We start from the raw sequence: 18,101 nt of genomic DNA, 5'->3' as shown, positions 1-18,101 counted from the left end.
TATATGTAACACGTGTTAACGGCGTCAATAGCCACTTTAATGATACTGATGGACGGTAGTCCCGGATGTCGTCATGAAGGATTTTCAGAATAAAAGCTTGGTATTGAGAACTTCCGTTTTTTGCCAGTATAAAATAGCATTTAAACTGACGGTATGTTTAAGGTACATTATACCATAAAAATATTGATTTTAATTTCTAACATAATCCAACATTTGTAGACAGGTAACAGTAATCTGATTACTTTGTATGTAACTGTAAGGGAATACAGGAACCCTAGTGAAGCCTTTTCTATTGTATTGAGCAGACAACAAAACGAGGTCAGTACTTTTCTCGTATGTGGCAACACTAGAGCTGAACTAGATTAGGTTGGTGTTTCACACGAGCTCTCGCTTACAAGAGGACGTTTGTAAACCATGAACAGTGCTGGAAATGAACTTTGTACTGTGTTGTTGGATTCCAAAATCTAACAGCTTCTGATTAGATAACTTTTTCTTTGTTTGGGCTTGCCTATTTTACTCACATTTGGCTGCTTTTTGTGGCTGGCTTTCAAACCTGTAAGTGACCAACATCTGCTTTTAAAATGTTGTGTATGAGGTGGATATAATATATAGTGCTAATGTGTGACTGTGCTTTTAATTTGACAGGAAGGACGAGGAGCAAAGAGAAGAACGGGCTTCGGAGGAGCAACAGTCAGCTCTCTATACCAGGAGGAGATGATCAGGTACACACACACACACACACACACACACACACACACACACACACACACACACACACACACACACACACACACACACACACACACACACAGTAGCTGCCTTAAATAGAAACTGTAGACATTGATTGCGCAGAGGAAACATCGCTTTCGTTCACACAGACACAACTTGTGCCTTATTGTTGTCGACTCCATACACACACTCTTAGTTTAAAGGGACCCTCTTTTTCTCATATTCAGGTGTATATCAGTATGTAGTGTCTCTACTTTAAAGAGTCCTCTCCTGCTGATGTTCAGGTATATATCAGTATGTAGTGTCTCTACTTTAAAGAGTCCTTTCCTGCTGATGTTCAGGTGTATATCAGTATGTAGTGTCTCTACTTTAAAGAGTCCTCTCCTGCTGATGTTCAGGTGTATATCAGTATGTAGTGTCTCTATTTTAAAGAGTCCTCTCCTGCTGATGTTCAGGTGTATATCAGTATGTAGTGTCTCTACTTTAAAGAGTCCTCTCCTGCTGATGTCAACGTGTATATCAGTATGTAGTGTCTCTATTTTAAAGAGTCCTCTCCTGCTGATGTTCAGGTGTATATCAGTGTGTAGTGTCTCTACTTTAAAGAGTCCTCTCCTGCTGATGTCCAGGTGTATATCAGTATGTAGTGTCTCTACTTTAAAGAGTCCTCTCCTGCTGATGTCCAGGTGTATATCAGTATGTAGTGTCTCTACTTTAAAGAGTCCTCTCCCGCTGATATTCAGGTGTATATCAGTATGTAGTGTCTCTACTTTAAAGAGTCCTCTCCTGCTGATGTTCAGGTGTATATCAGTATGTAGTGTCTCTACTTTAAAGAGTCCTCTCCTGCTGATGTCCAGGTGTATATCAGTATGTAGTGTCTCTACTTTAAAGAGTCCTCTCCTGCTGATGTTCAGGTGTATATCAGTATGTAGTGTCTCTACTTTAAAGAGTCCTCTCCTGCTGATGTCCAGGTGTATATCAGTATGTAGTGTCTCTACTTTAAAGAGTCCTCTCCTGCTGATGTTCAGGTGTATATCAGTATGTAGTGTCCTCTACTTTAAAGAGTCCTCTCCTGCTGATGTTCAGGTGTATATCAGTATGTAGTGTCTCTACTTTAAAGAGTCCTCTCCTGCTGATGTTCAGGTGTATATCAGTATGTAGTGTCTCTACTTTAAAGAGTCCTCTCCTGCTGATGTGCAGGTGTATATCAGTATGTAGTGTCTCTACTTTAAAGAGTGCTCTCCTGCTGATGTTCAGGTGTATATCAGTATGTAGCGTCTCTACTTTAAAGAGTCCTCTCCTGCTGATGTTCAGGTGTATATCAGTATGTAGCGTCTCTACTTTAAAGAGTCCTCTCCTGCTGATGTGCAGGTGTATATCAGTATGTAGTGTCTCTACTTTAAAGAGTGCTCTCCTGCTGATGTTCAGGTGTATATCAGTATGTAGCGTCTCTACTTTAAAGAGTCCTCTCCTGCTGATGTTCAGGTGTATATCAGTATGTAGCGTCTCTACTTTAAAGAGTCCTCTCCTGCTGATGTTCAGGTGTATATCAGTATGTAGTGTCTCTACTTTAAAGAGTCCTCTCCTGCTGATGTTCAGGTGTATATCCGTATGTAGGGTCTCTACTTTAAAGAGTCCTCTCCTGCTGATGTCCAGGTGTATATCAGTATGTAGTGTCTCTACTTTAAAGAGTCCTCTCCTGCTGATGTTCAGGTGTATATCAGTATGTAGTGTCTCTACTTTAAAGAGTCCTCTCCTGCTGATGTTCAGGTGTATATCAGTATGTAGTGTCTCTACTTTAAAGAGTCGTCTCCTGCTGAGTTTCAGGTGTATATCAGTATGTAGTGTCTCTACTTTAAAGAGTCCTCTCCTGCTGATGGTCAGGTGTATATCAGTATGTAGTGTCTCTACTTTAAAGAGTCCTCTCCTGCTGATGTTCAGGTGTATATCAGTATGTAGTGTCTCTACTTTAAAGAGTCCTCTCCTGCTGATGTTCAGGTGTATATCAGTATGTAGTGTCTCTACTTTAAAGAGTCCTCTCCTGCTGATGTTCAGGTGTATATCAGTATGTAGTGTCTCTACTTTAAAGAGTCGTCTCCTGCTGATGTTCAGGTGTATATCAGTATGTAGTGTCTCTACTTTAAAGAGTCCTCTCCTGCTGATGTTCAGGTGTATATCAGCATGTAGTGTCTCTACTTTAAAGAGTCCTCTCCTGCTGATGTTCAGGTGTATATCAGTATGTAGTGTCTCTACTTTAAAGACTCCTCTCCTGCTGATGTTCAGGTGTATATCAGTATGTAGTGTCTCTACTTTAAAGAGTCCTCTCCTGCTGATGTGCAGGTGTATATCAGTATGTAGTGTCTCTACTTTAAAGAGTGCTCTCCTGCTGATGTTCAGGTGTATATCAGTATGTAGTGTCTCTACTTTAAAGAGTCCTCTCCTGCTGATGTTCAGGTGTATATCAGTATGTAGTGTCTCTACTTTAAAGAGTCCTCTCCTGCTGATGTTCAGGTGTATATCAGTATGTAGCGTCTCTACTTTAAAGAGTCCTCTCCTGCTGATGTTCAGGTGTATATCAGTATGTAGCGTCTCTACTTTAAAGAGTCCTCTCCTGCTGATGTTCAGGTGTATATCAGTATGTAGTGTCTCTACTTTAAAGAGTCCTCTCCTGCTGATGTTCAGGTGTATATTAGTATGTAGTGTCTCTACTTTAAAGAGTCCTCTCCTGCTGATGTTCAGGTGTATATCAGTATGTAGTGTCTCTATTTTAAAGAGTCCTCTCCTGCTGATGTTCAGGTGTATATCAGTATGTAGTGTCTCTACTTTAAAGAGTCCTCTCCTGTTGATGTTCAGGTGTATATCAGTATGTAGCGTCTCTACTTTAAAGAGTGCTCTCCTGCTGATGTTCAGGTGTATATCAGTATGTAGTGTCTCTACTTTAAAGAGTCTTCTCCTGCTGATGTTCAGGTGTATATCAGTATTTAGCGTCTCTACTTTAAAGAGTCCTCTCCTGTTGATGTTCAGGTGTATATCAGTATGTAGCGTCTCTACTTTAAAGAGTGCTCTCCTGCTGATGTTCAGGTGTATATCAGTATGTAGTGTCTCTACTTTAAAGAGTCCTCTCCTGCTGATGTTCAGGTGTATATCAGTATGTAGTGTCTCTACTTTAAAGAGTCCTCTCCTGCTGATGTTCAGGTGTATATCAGTATGTAGTGTCTCTACTTTAAAGAGTCCTCTCCTGCTGATGTTCAGGTGTATATCAGTATGTAGTGTCTCTACTTTAAAGAGTCCTCTCCTGCTGATGTTCAGGTGTATATCAGTATGTAGCGTCTCTACTTTAAAGAGTGCTCTCCTGCTGATGTTCAGGTGTATATCAGTATGTAGTGTCTCTACTTTAAAGAGTCTTCTCCTGCTGATGTTCAGGTGTATATCAGTATTTAGCGTCTCTACTTTAAAGAGTCCTCTCCTGTTGATGTTCAGGTGTATATCAGTATGTAGCGTCTCTACTTTAAAGAGTGCTCTCCTGCTGATGTTCAGGTGTATATCAGTATGTAGTGTCTCTACTTTAAAGAGTCCTCTCCTGCTGATGTTCAGGTGTATATCAGTATGTAGTGTCTCTACTTTAAAGAGTCCTCTCCTGCTGATGTTCAGGTGTATATCAGTATGTAGTGTCTCTACTTTAAAGAGTCCTCTCCTGCTGATGTTCAGGTGTATATCAGTATGTAGTGTCTCTACTTTAAAGAGTCCTCTCCTGCTGATGTTCAGGTGTATATCAGTATGTAGTGTCTCTACTTTAAAGAGTCCTCTCCTGCTGATGTTCAGGTGTATATCAGTATGTAGTGTCTCTACTTTAAAGAGTCCTCTCCTGCTGATGTTCAGGTGTATATCAGTATGTAGTGTCTCTACTTTAAAGAGTCCTCTCCTGCTGATGTTCAGGTGTATATCAGTATGTAGTGTCTCTACTTTAAAGAGTCCTCTCCTGCTGATGTTCAGGTGTATATCAGTATGTAGTGTCTCTACTTTAAAGAGTCCTCTCCTGCTGATGTTCAGGTGTATATCAGTATGTAGTGTCTCTACTTTAAAGAGTCCTCTCCTGCTGATGTTCAGGTGTGTATCAGTATGTAGTGTCTCTACTTTAAAGAGTCCTCTCCTGCTGATGTTCAGGTGTATATCAGTATGTAGTGTCTCTACTTTAAAGAGTCCTCTCCTGCTGATGTTCAGGTGTATATCAGTATGTAGTGTCTCTACTTTAAAGAGTCCTCTCCTGCTGATGTTCAGGTGTATATCAGTATATAGTGTCTCTACTTTAAAGAGTCCTCTCCTGCTGATGTTCAGGTGTATATCAGTATGTAGTGTCTCTACTGTCTCCATGCTTTAATGTTCAAAAAGCTCTCTCATACTGCCTGTGCTGCAGCACCTCTTTTCACCCTCTGTCTGAAACCAGAGCCCAGTCTGGCTGATAGCAGTGCGAGAAACTTCCAGGGAACAAGGACCCCAAAAACACGAGGGCTTCTTTAACTCTGTGTTCTGGGGTTGTGTTCCCAGAGTCCAAACCCTCTAAATGCAGTGGATCAGACTCAACTTGGATCGCCTGGATCTCACTCTGGCTTTGTTAACCTCCCGTCTCGCTGTATTTGATTCCATCCAACAGACCGTAACTGCAGTCAGAGCCCGGAGACGTCATACACTCCTGATTTATGTTAATGAAATATATCCTCCATTTACTCGGCCTGGCAGACTTACTCAAGCTTAAAAAAGCCCATCTTCATTTCAATGGAGAAAGAGCTCTTTTGGAGATGAAAATGAGATGTGTGAATCCTGCAGGTTTTCCTCCTAAATGGCTGATTAGTATGCGAGGCTCTGAGGGGGGGGGGGGAGGCGGCCAGAGTCTCCCTTTTTTAATTACTTTTTTGGGGGGGAGTAGGGGGGGTGAACGTACAGCAGAGGGAGGCAGGTACAGCAGGTTTCCCAGAACGATGTTTCTCCCCTTGGTGATTTTCAGGCAGCAGCGACTCCCCGAGGGGAAAACCAGCAGAGAGGAAGTCATTAACATCACACACACACACACACACACACACACACACACACACACACACACACACACACACACACACACACACACACACACACACACACACACACACACACACACACACACACACACACAGTGAGTATTAACAGGAGTGCACACATAAACATACACTTGCCACTATACATCGACACGATTGCATCCGAATCCATGCAGAACCTTCCGGAACTGTCACACTCGCTGCTCTGCTGCATTTCAATTTCCTCTCACACACACACTCCATATTAAACAGCTAAGCACCTGTTAACCAGGCACAGAGTTAATTGCAGTGTGTGTGTGTGTGTGTGTGTGTGTGTGTGTGTGTGTGTGTGTGTGTGTGTGTGTGTGTGTGTGTGTGTGTGTGTGTGTGTGTGTGTGTGTGTGTGTGTGTGTGTGTGTGTGTGTGTGTGTGTGTGTGTGTGTGTGTGTGTGTGTGTGTGTGTGTGTGTGTGTGTGTGTGTGTGTGTGTGTGTGTGTGTGTGTGTGTGTGTGTGTGTGTGTGTCGTATCGACAGAAGCAGGATTGATCAGCGATATCTCGCGGCTGCTGAGCTGATCAGTGTGTGATTGAAGAGGCTTTGAACGCCACATTTATAATTCTCTCAGCCACCTTGATAAAGCGCTCTGATAAACACAGAGGAAGCTTTCAATCAATCAATTACATTTGATTTATATAGCAACATATCACAGATTATACATTTGTCTCTGGGCTTTGCAGTGTGTACTGTACAGACACACTCTGTCCTTAGACCCTCGAGGGAAACACTCCCCAAGAAACCCCACAGTTTAAGTTTTAGAAACCTCAAGGAGAGTAACAAAGGATAAATGTGTGTATAGACTAAAACACATAATAAAAGTACCTCATAGACAATTTAAATGCCAAAAGATTATGTAAAGGTATGTTTGAAAACGATAAATCCAAGAAAGTGTCAAATATCCTGGGTGCCGCCAAAATGTAATGAAGTGGGCGTCAGGCAGGACCACGACTCTTGATGCAGACTTAAAACTGTCAACCTGCAGGAGTTATTAAGTTATTAAGATGCATTTATGGGACAGAGATCATACAGAAGGAGAAAGAGAAGTGAAATGATGAAGGTCTCCTGAAAGTCTTTAGCCTATAGCAGCATAACCATAGGCGGAGTTTGACATTTGCGCTTGGGGGGGGGAAACATTTTGTACTGACGTCAGTACACAGTCCCAACTATTGCGTGGGGTCACGGATACAGTAGCAATAAAGTCAGCGTTCACCGCACTGAATATGACTTTTCCACATACGAACACAACTCGTCCCCTCATGCACGCCTCATGCCCGCCTCATGCCCGCCGTACACACACACTCATATGGAAGGGGCGGTCTCTCCCCCCAACAACAGTGCATATCATAACTGTAAAACTTATCATAACTGTGCACATCTTATACTTATTTGATAACTACTACATCCCTTGGTTACTTGAACACGCTACAATATTATTAACCAGTGTCCTACCTTATTAAAATATTGATATACGAAATATTTGTATTGGAACAGTTTTAAACGTAGTAATGCTGTAATATATTTCAGCCACTAGGGGGCGGAAATGCCCCCCTATGCATAACTAGAGGAAACTCCCAGGGATTTTAGCTTTTGCAGACCATTTACATGCACTAAAACCTATATACCACACTACAGGAGAGGGAAAACCCCAAAAAGCAGGATAGGGCCTCTTTAAGACTATAGCAGGTTAATTAAGGGCTGGTTCAAGGTAAGCCTGAGCCAGCCCTAAATATAAGCTTTATGAAAAATAAAAGGCTTTGTTGTTTGAACAATTTTACGTTTTCTTAATAGTTTTTTGGAACAGCTGTGAACACTTATCCATAGGTCCTATAGTGTGTGTGTGTGTGTGTGTGTGTGTGTGTGTGTGTGTGTGTGTGTGTGTGTGTGTGTGTGTGTGTGTGTGTGTGTGTGTGTGTGTGTGTGTGTGTGTGTGTGTGTGTGTGTGTGTGTGTGTGTGTGTGTGTGTGTGTGTGTGTGTGTGTGTGTGTGTGTGTGTGTGTGTGTGTGTGTGTGTGTGTGTGTGTGTGTGTGTGTGTGTGTGTGTGTGTGTGTGTGTGTGTGTGTGTGTGTGTGATGGATGGTGTGTCCGTGGTGTTGATCAGTGTAGCTCAGGTCAGGTAGATGAGTGTTTTCTCACCACTGTGGCCAGTTTAGCCTGATGGATGAAGGACATATCTGCCAGTACACCACACAGGACACACACATGTTGTGAGCGCATTACACACACACACACACACACACACACACACACACACACACACACATGAGAACCCTTGGTACCCCTAGCTTGTGGTGATGACAGAGTAGCCTGTGACCTTCCCAGCATGCATTGCGGCGCTGTTGATGTCATGTCGTTTACAGGACTCACATTAATCATTTGTTTGTTTATCGCCCGTGTGTTTCTCTCCAAAAGGTGTGTGTGTGTGTGTGTGTGTGTGTGTGTGTGTGTGTGTGTGTGTGTGTGTGTGTGTGTGTGTGTGTGTGTGTGTGTGTGTGTGTGTGTGTGTGTGTGTGTGTGTGTGTGTGTGTGTGTGTGTGTGTGTGTGTGTGTGTGTGTGTGTGTGTTCACATGTGAGCTTATTCTGTGCATATTATTATTGTACATTTGTAATTCAACATGTATATTTTCTACTTTTTTTAATTCTATTTTATTTCTATTTACATTTTAGAATGTTTAGTTCTAGTCTTTAAAATGTGTTTGTCTTGTTATGCTGCTGCAATGCAAACATTTCCCAAATTGGGATCAATAAAGTACTTCTTATCTTATCTTAAGATATGTACATGTATGTCTGTATCTAGCCAATAAACACAGGAGAAAAGAGTAGATGTGTGTGAGGATGTGTCGGCCAATGACTGATGAGCTGGCCTATTGATTAGTTGCCGCGGAGACGGATGGCGGCCACACATCAGGGACACTCGGGGTCACCGTGGCGATCAGACGAGGAAGTGGGTGTGGCTCGGGACTCATGAATAAACATGGCGGCGGCGCTGGTAATCAGGAGTATGTAAATGAATGTGCTCATACATAACCGGGCCGGGATAAAAAGAGTAATGAGTTATTCATAATTCATCTCAGGAGGGGGAGAGGGAGGGAGGGAAAGCGTGGAGATGAAAAGCTGAAGAAAGGGAAGTACGGAGGTTCATTACAGAACAAACGGCAGAGTAAACTTTGTTTGTGAATCCTCAGAGCAAACAGGAAAGTGTCCACATGGTGTGTGTCATCAAATAAACACTCGGCGCTCTTATTGTTTCTATAACAGCAGGGATTATAACAACATATGAGCCGCTGTACGACAAACTAGCATGGATTTGATCATCTGTGGGTGCTACTATACATTCCTTTTTACCTTTTCTCACCCTCTTTATGTCACTGCTCAGTATGACAGGCTTACAGTTGGGAAATCCTGAATGTCCTCTTCCAACATGAGAGTCACATGATAACAAAGGTATCAACTGTAGCTGTGAACATGACAGGATGTGTGATTACCTAGAAGAGCATCAGGACTGTTTGAGGCAGATGATAGCTATGTGATTAACATGATGATTCAGCCTCTATGGAGAGAGACATCAAGCATGCTCATTTCTGACGTGGAGCTAATCTGAAGTCAACATTGAATACTGCTTTCTACTCCTCCATCTTGTGACTGTGTAACTCCCTCTCTTGGATATCAGCATGTGAAGGACACTGTTCAGGAACTAGTTGATGCTCTGTATGTGATGACTACTTCCATTCTGGAGAGGATCACAGATACATGGATCCTGAGGTTCAAGCTCAAGCCGGGGACCAGAGAGATTGTTCTAAAAGGGGAGAAGGACGATTCAAGTCACAGACTTCAATAGTGTCGTCTGACCAACATGGCCAAAAACAAGCTTTTCTTCTAAGTTCTACCTTGACGTCACTGCCGTTTTTCTGAAATATTTTTCACTCGAAGCGCTCAGAAGAAAAGACGCTGGGCGCTATGTTGATGCCGTCACCCCAGAAAACTGGGAGTGTTTATGGGTCGGTTTGGAATTGGGCCTATGACAGTGTTAAGGTCACATGCTCATCACACAACGAAGCATCATCATGAGTGTTAAAGCTGGAGACAGGAAGTGGGGATTTGGCCGTGTGTGTGTGTGTGTGTGTGTGTGTGTGTGTGTGTGTGTGTGTGTGTGTGTGTGTGTGTGTGTGTGTGTGTGTGTGTGTGTGTGTGTGTGTGTGTGTGTGTGTGTGTGTGTGTGGTGTGTGTGTGTGTGTGTGTGTGTGTGTGTGTGTGTGTGTGTGTGGTGTGTGTGTGTGTGTGTGTGTGTGTGTGTGTGTGTGTGTGTGTGTGTGTGTGTGTGTGTGTGTGTGTGTGTGTGTGTGTGTGTGTGTGTGTGTGTGTGTGTGTGTGTGTGTGTGTGTGTGTGTGTGTGTGTGTGGCACGCAGGTTCCTGTCAGACAATAGAGCTCCAAATTCAATTAATGTGAATGGCCGGCGTCGGGTGAGAGGGAGGGGAAGGCGTAAAGCTCTAAATGAGATTTCACCCCTTCACCCAACACTGTCCTGTCCCCAATGCCAGGAGGTGATTAGAGACACAGATATAATCAGAAGTGTGTGTGTGTTGTGTTCCCCAGAGATGTGGCGCGTGCTGCTCGTGTGTGAGACAGTCGGTGTGTGTGTGTTGATGATGATATGATCTAGAGAGCTTTTGCTCTCGTGGGTCCTCACACACTTCACACATAAAACTCCTGATCTGACAAAAAAGGCAGTTAAAGGGGCGTTCTATCCAAATGATCTACTACACATACTGTTACCTTTATTCTTCTTTGGGACTTGTTCTCGAGTGGAAATGAGATTCAGAGTAAACTTTTCACAGAGATGTTTTTTTATAGATTTGGCTTTGAAGGATGTGAACAATGTTGTGTCTTCAGAGTCCGAAAAACTCTTTAGATTCTGGATAACATAAGAAAAAGACTAGAGACAAGAGCTGCTCTGACTGACCTGCTTTTATTGCAATTACATCTCATTTCTTAATGTCTTAGGTAGTCACAGATCTTACATAACTTTCCTGTTGGTAATATGCTGTTTTGCTTTCTGCAGCCGGTGTTTTTACCATGGTCTCGAACTTTCCTGGGAATTAATCTCTCTGTTTCTGTGTCTCTCTTTCAGGGAAGAGGATAAAAACATCTTCGACTACTGCAGAGAAAACAACATCGACCACATCAGCGAGGCCATCGTCTCGCAGAAAGTGGAAGTCAACACTAAAGACGAAGAGGTAACAACAACCAGAACTGTGTCAACAGCTTCCTGCTGTAGGGTTTGATAACTTCCTATTGGAGGGTTTGATAACTTCCTGCTGGAGGGTTTAATAACTTCCTGTTGGAGGGTTTGATAACTTCCTATTGGAGGGTTTGATAACTTCCTATTGGAGGGTTTGATAACTTCCTATTGGAGGGTTTGATAACTACCTATTGTAGGGTTTGATAACTACCTATTGTAGGGTTTGATATCTTCCTATTGGAGGGTTTGATAACTACCTATTGTAGGGTTTGATGACTACCTATTGGAGGGTTTGATAACTACCTGTTGGAGGGTTTGATAACTACCTATTGGAGGGTTTGATAACTACCTATTGGAGGGTTTGATGACTACCTATTGGAGGGTTTGATAACTACCTATTGGAGGGTTTGATAACTACCTGTTGGAGGGTTTGATGACTACCTATTGGAGGGTTTGATAACTACCTATTGGAGGGTTTGATGACTACCTATTGGAGGGTTTGATGACTACCTATTGGAGGGTTTGATAACTACCTATTGGAGGGTTTGATAACTACCTATTGGAGGGTTTGATAACTACCTGTTGGAGGGTTTGATGACTACCTGTTGGAGGGTTTGAGGACTACCTATTGGAGGGTTTAATACCTTCCTATTGGAGGGTTTGATAACTTCCTATTGGAGGGTTTGATAACTTCCTATTGGAGGGTTTGATAACTTCCTATTGGAGGGTTTGATAACTTCCTATTGGAGGGTTTAATAACTTCCTATTGGATGGTTTGATACCTTCCTATTGGAGGGTTTAATAACTTCCTATTGGAGGGTTTGATACCTTGCTATTGGAGGGTTTAATAGCTTCCTGTTGGAGGGTTTGATAGCTTCCTATTGGAGGGTTTAATAACTTCCTATTGGAGGGTTTGATACCTTGCTATTGGAGGGTTTAATAGCTTCCTATTGGAGGGTTTGATAGCTTCCTATTGGAGGGTTTAATATCCACCAGCCTCAGTGTTACTGTTATGGCTCTGACCGAGGGGGCAGAGGGCAGTTTGAAATGATCCGTGCAGTATGATGGAAACACACAGAGGTCACTGGGGGACGGTTCATGCAATGGTTACATAATGGTTTGATGTGAAACCACCAACACATGGGAGCCTCTCCTCAGGCGCAGGGGAGTAAATTGTGTGAACAGCCATAACCCTCGTGAGGTGTTTTCTGGATTGACCCCTGAATCCATTCATCTGTTCCCCGATTCATTATCGGCCGGGCCAAATGGTCCCGGCCTCCCTTTGATCAGCGAGCAGCCAGAGGCCAGATGGTGGAGCGTCTCTGCAGAGAGAGCTTTGTCTCTGAGGCCATTGTTGTTGTTGCTCCTGCAGCGAGGCGCGCTCAGCAGCAGAGGGCAGTGGTGAAGTTTGACTTTAACAAGAAGAGAGAGAGGAGCTCACTGTTTGGGTGCGAGGCCACATTTAAACCAATCACTCAATGTATTTATAGAGCATGTTTCATACACAAAAGGTAACAAAAAGTGCAAAGAAAAACTAACCCCTTTCTCGAGCAGCACAATAAGTAGAAATGGTATCGTACTCTTAATATAGACTAATGCAAGAACAGTATTTGTTAAACGCTAAATATGTGGTAAAACAGGATGTTGTGGGGCTGCGAAGATATCTTGGTTTACAAATTGGTGTTCTATCAAAATCGTTATATGAGAATAGAAATCGTCTTCATTGATGGAAATCGTAATATTGCCTAATATATTTATTTTCCTGGTTTTTTTAGAGGCTGCTTTACGGTAAAGTGTGATGTAACTTTATTACCTTAAAGGTGGGGTAGGTAGTTCACTTCAGAAACACTTGTTATATATTCCATGGAATGCTCTTAACATCCTGATAGCAATGAATATATGAAATGCTTTGACAATAAATACATTAAAAAATTTCATCTGTGGAAGCCGTGGCGCTGTGAAAAGCACGACCAATCATCTGAGCCGGCTAAAGTAACTGGATGGCCTACCTGCCTGTCAGCCTTCCATCTGTGCACAAACTTATCTCGTGCCCTCATTGGTCATGTGCGCGTTCATGTGTGTTGGAGGAGGGGCTCTGGAAGGAAGTCTGAAGGAAGGGGCAGATTTTTTTCGGCTGCCTACTTTCAAATTCTAGCGCACTCGAGCTGGTTTCTCCATTCTTACCTACCCTACCTTTAAGAGACGTTTAACTTTTTTATTATTGTACATAGTCCATTAATCCACATGACTCATAGCTATCTATCAAAACCGTACAATATTGAGGTATTTGTTAAAGAATATCCTGATATAAGATGTTCTTAATATCGCCGGCCTTTTTAATCCAGGAAACCATAAAAGGAGTTCAATTGTTTCATTAACATATCTTAGAATATACAGAAGAACACGATCATAACAGGAAATGTCCCTCAGAAAAATATCCCAGCATGCTTTCCTTAGATGCAATTCCTGTACATGTGTGACGAGTTTTATAAAAAAAGGACAACGTTTCTTATTCAAGTCATAAAATTGTTAAGACGGTCTGACAAGATTTTATTATGTGGATATAAATGAAATATTTGTTCTGCTTGCCAAAAGAGAGGACACAGATGTTGACCTCAAATAAAACCTGTTAATGAACATTTCTAAATTTGGTTCAATGTCAGTCATAGTTTTACGTTGCTATCGTTCACTCTGGAAAACAGTCGTCGTCTGGATCTTAAGTTAACAAAGAAACAAGCTGAGATACTGTATGGCTACGAGCTAAATGCTAACACGTGCCTCTCACTGCTGTAGTTCCTTTATCGCCCAACATTAGCCGCCTTTAGCTTAGCGGTGGTGACGTGAAGTCATGTGACCGTGCTGTAGTTCCTTTATAGCCCAACATTAGCCACCTTTAGCTTAGCGGTGGTGACGTGAAGTCATGTGACCGTGCTGTAGTTCCTTTATAGCCCAACATTAGCCGCCTTTAGCTTAGAAGTGGTGACGTGAAGTCATGTGACCGTGCTGTAGTTCCTTTAAAGCCCAACATTAGCCGCCTTTAGCTTAGCGGTGGTGACGTGAAGTCATGTGACTGTGCTGTAGTTCCTTTAAAGCCCAACATTAGCCTCCTTTAGCTTAGCGGTGGTGCCGTGAAGTCATGTGACCGTGCTGTAGTTCCTTTATAGCCCAACATTAGCCTCCTTTAGCTTAGCGGTGGTGACGTGAAGTCATGTGACCGTGCTGTAGTTCCTTTATAGCCCAACATTAGCCTCCTTTAGCTTAGCGGTGGTGACGTGAAGTCATGTGACCGTGTTGTAGTTCCTTTATAGCCCAACATTAGCCTCCTTTAGCTTAGCGGTGGTGACGTGAAGTCATGTGACCGTGCTGTAGTTCCTTTATAGCCCAACATTAGCCTCCTTTAGCTTAGCGGTGGTGACGTGAAGTCATGTGACCGTGCTGTAGTTCCTTTATAGCCCAACATTAGCCTCCTTTAGCTTAGCGGTGGTGACGTGAAGTCATGTGACCGTGCTGTAGTTCCTTTATAGCCCAACATTAGCCTCCTTTAGCTTAGCGGTGGTGCCGTGAAGTCATGTGACCGTGCTGTAGTTCCTTTATAGCCCAACATTAGCCTCCTTTAGCTTAGCGGTGGTGACGTGAAGTCATGTGACCGTGCTGTAGTTCCTTTATAGCCCAACATTAGCCACCTTTAGCTTAGCGGTGGTGACGTGAAGTCATGTGACCGTGCTGTAGTTCCTTTATAGCCCAACATTAGCCTCCTTTAGCTTAGCGGTGGTGACGTGAAGTCATGTGACCGTGCTGTAGTTCCTTTATAGCCCAACATTAGCCTCCTTTAGCTTAGCGGTGGTGACGTGAAGTCATGTGACCGTGCTGTAGTTCCTTTATAGCCCAGCATTAGCCGCCTTTAGCTTAGCGGTGGTGACGTGAAGTCATGTGACCGTGCTGTAGTTCCTTTATAGCCCAGCATTAGCCGCCTTTAGCTTAGCGGTGGTGACGTGAAGTCATGTGACCGTGCTGTAGTTCCTTTATAGCCCAACATTAGCTTTCTCTTCAGAAATCACAGAGTAGTGTTAATATGTGGAGATTATCCTGCTAAACAAAATGTGTAAGAATCCTAATGGGATTGTATTCCTTTAGCTAACAACTGCTAAACCTTCCATACAGCAAGACTTCTGAACTCTTCAGTAGAGGAGAATAAAGATGTTTACTTATCTACCCTCTTAAATAAAGAGTGCTTAACATTAACTTCCTTCCTAACAGACCTCTCTTAATGTCAGTGTTTCTGTTAAGGTTGTGTTCTCCGCTCTGAACGCTGCTCTCATTCTGTTTGACACTTCTAATGTTTTATTAATCACTGCAACTCCACTAAAAAAAACACACTTTATTTGTCTGTGTGCAGCATCCTTTTGGAGGTAGTAAACTCTGCTTTCAGTAAAAGCACCTGGAAGAGGAGAGAGGGAGAGGGAGAGAGGGAGAGAGGGAGAGAGGGAGAGAGGGAGAGAGGGAGAGAGGGAGAGAGGGAGAGAGGGAGAGAGGGGGAGGAACTTATTGGTATTCTGGCCCGGCTCGTACGTCTCCATTTTAACATGCAGCCGCGGTGATCAATATGATTTAAGCAACAGAATTGAACTTGGAGAGTTTGCTTTACCTAATTGGCCTCACTGAAAAATGAGCTTGCGTGGTTTTATTAGAACAAGGATCTTGGACTTAAGGAGAGGATTGTGTGTGTGTAGTGTGTGTGTGTGTAGTATGTGTGTGAGATAGAGTCGGGGGGTTTCTGATCCTGTCCTGTGCACAATGTCTCATCAATCACAAACTGCAGGTTACTTTGTCTTTAACCCACTGAAGTTTGTGTTTCTGCTCATCTTTGCACACATATGTAAAGACACACACACACACACACACACACACACACACACACACACACACACACACACACACACACACACACACACACACACACACACACACACACCACAGCTCTGATTATGTGGTGGATTTGAGGCCAGGTGAAGGGGGGATGGTTGACTTCCCAACGTTTTTTTACTTTTTTACTTTTTCTTGTGAGAACTGGGCATCAGAGCATTTAATAAAATAAAAGTATATGTTTTAAGACACCTCAGGTTTCTACAGGTTAAAAACAAGTCCACCTTCAGAGGTGTATGTTTTCATCAGGACAAAAACAAGTCTGGACAACAATTCACACTTTCTCTGGAAATAAAGTGGCAAATGAGACATGTAATGTGTGTGTGTGTGTTTGCAGGGCCGGGCTCTCCTGCACTGGGCCTGTGATCGAGGACACAAGGATCTGGTTTCTGTTTTACTGCAGCACAAAGCGGACATCAACAGTCAGGTGAGCAGCATCTTAATGTCTCTTTAAAGGGAAAAACAACTGCTAAATGAATGAGTGAAAGCCAAACGAGCCCTTCTGATCAGAATTATTTGACGACGTCTTATACAGAGAACAGAAGTCAAGCTCCTTATATCTGGGTTTCCATAAGTGGCCGTTTTGAGTGCCCTAAAACGTAAAAATCAACCCAACATTCATCAAATCAGCGCATCGGGACACTTTCTGGTTAAAACTGCAATTGTTGATCCTGATACGGTCAGAAATGGATTCAACATCTTCAATAATCTCCAAATGTTCCAAATCTTATACGGAGACGTGCTAAGTAATGCAATTTATGCTAATTGTGCAAATAGCCCAACATATGCAGGTTAGCATCCGGCTGCTTCTATGAGCTGGGGACCCGTACCATACATGCATATCATAAAACGTTGGGGTTCTCAACATTTCCAGTTTCACAACATGACTCTATGAGCTGGTAAACAGAGTATATTGTTTGTATTCAGTTTGAGGAGTCAGTAGGAGGATAGACGGAGAATCTCTGGAGCTTTCCTCACAACACCGCTCTCTCCACACACACACACACACACACACACACACACACACACACACACACACACACACACACACACACACACACACACACACACACACACACACACACACACACACACACACACACACACACACACCACACACACACACACACTCCAAGCAAAGCAGATCTCCAGCCTCCCTGCTCCTCTTCCTCCCTCCATCCCTTGCAGAAGGTCACCTTTAATTCACTTTGTGCCACAGACAAATCCCCGGGGCTTTAGCAGACAGAGTTAGCCGGTAGCTAGCCCAGTGTTTAGCCTCCCGGAGGTTTAGCAGCGTCCAGGAGGCTTTAGCTTTGGCGGTAATCTGGCTCAGCAGCACATCGGAGAAATTACTCCTCTTCCCGGCGCTGCACGACACAATGCAGCTCACCGGCCTTTAACCGTGAGGCCAGATCAATTGGAAGTAATCAGGCAAATTGTTTCACGTTGCACAACCCACATAATCAGGACATTTCACAAATGACTTTCTCTTTTTGTTTCTCAGATCGAGGGGAGGGGGTCTGTGCAGAATGGTTCATAAAAGACTTAACAGTGGGATAACTGGGAAAAAACACTCCACTAATGATTTATCCAGATAATGACAGCAGCGCGGGGAGAGATGTACAGATGGAAGCTTCTCAGTGCTTTTGTGAGATGTATTTACAGTCATGTAAGGAATATAAACTCATATCTTAATGTGTTTCAGCAGGTGGGGATATTATGTGGACTTTTGAAAGCTTTTCGTAACACAGAGTGAAATAATCCATCCATCCATCTTCTTCCGCTTATCCGTGGTCGGGTCGCGGGGGTAGCAGTTCCAGCAGAGAGCCCCAAACTTTCTTTTCCCTGGCGACATCAACCAGCTCTGACTGGGGGATCCCAAGGCGCTCCCAGGCCAGCGAAGAGATATAATCCCTCCACCTGATCCTAGGTCTACCCCTTGGTCTCTTCCCAGCTGGACGTGCCTGGAACACCTCCCTAGGGAGGCGCCCAGGTGGCATCCTAACTAGGTGCCCGAACCACCTCAACTGGCTCCTTTCGACGCGAAGGAGGAGCGGCTCAACTCCGAGTCCCTCCCTGATGACCGAACTTCTCACCTTATCCCTAA

General features: G+C 43.4%; 1 protein-coding gene across 1 annotated transcript; it reads left to right on the top strand.

The window, feature by feature from the left end:
* The first annotated feature begins 272 nt into the window (after positions 1 to 272).
* On the top strand, positions 273 to 17,753 carry acbd6 (acyl-CoA binding domain containing 6). Its single transcript, XM_034240634.1, has 5 exons — positions 273 to 318; positions 646 to 722; positions 10,961 to 11,066; positions 16,332 to 16,421; positions 17,499 to 17,753. The coding sequence occupies exons 2-5, from the start codon at positions 715 to 717 to the stop codon at positions 17,532 to 17,534; spliced, it is 240 nt and encodes a 79-aa protein (XP_034096525.1). The 5' UTR covers positions 273 to 318; positions 646 to 714; the 3' UTR covers positions 17,535 to 17,753.
* The last annotated feature ends 348 nt before the right edge of the window (positions 17,754 to 18,101 follow it).

This window comes from Gymnodraco acuticeps, unplaced genomic scaffold (assembly GCF_902827175.1).
Source record: "Gymnodraco acuticeps unplaced genomic scaffold, fGymAcu1.1, whole genome shotgun sequence".
Taxonomy (NCBI): domain Eukaryota; kingdom Metazoa; phylum Chordata; class Actinopteri; order Perciformes; family Bathydraconidae; genus Gymnodraco; species Gymnodraco acuticeps.
The sequence above is the reverse complement of the archived record's forward strand: the minus strand, read 5'-3'. Positions and strand labels throughout refer to the sequence as shown.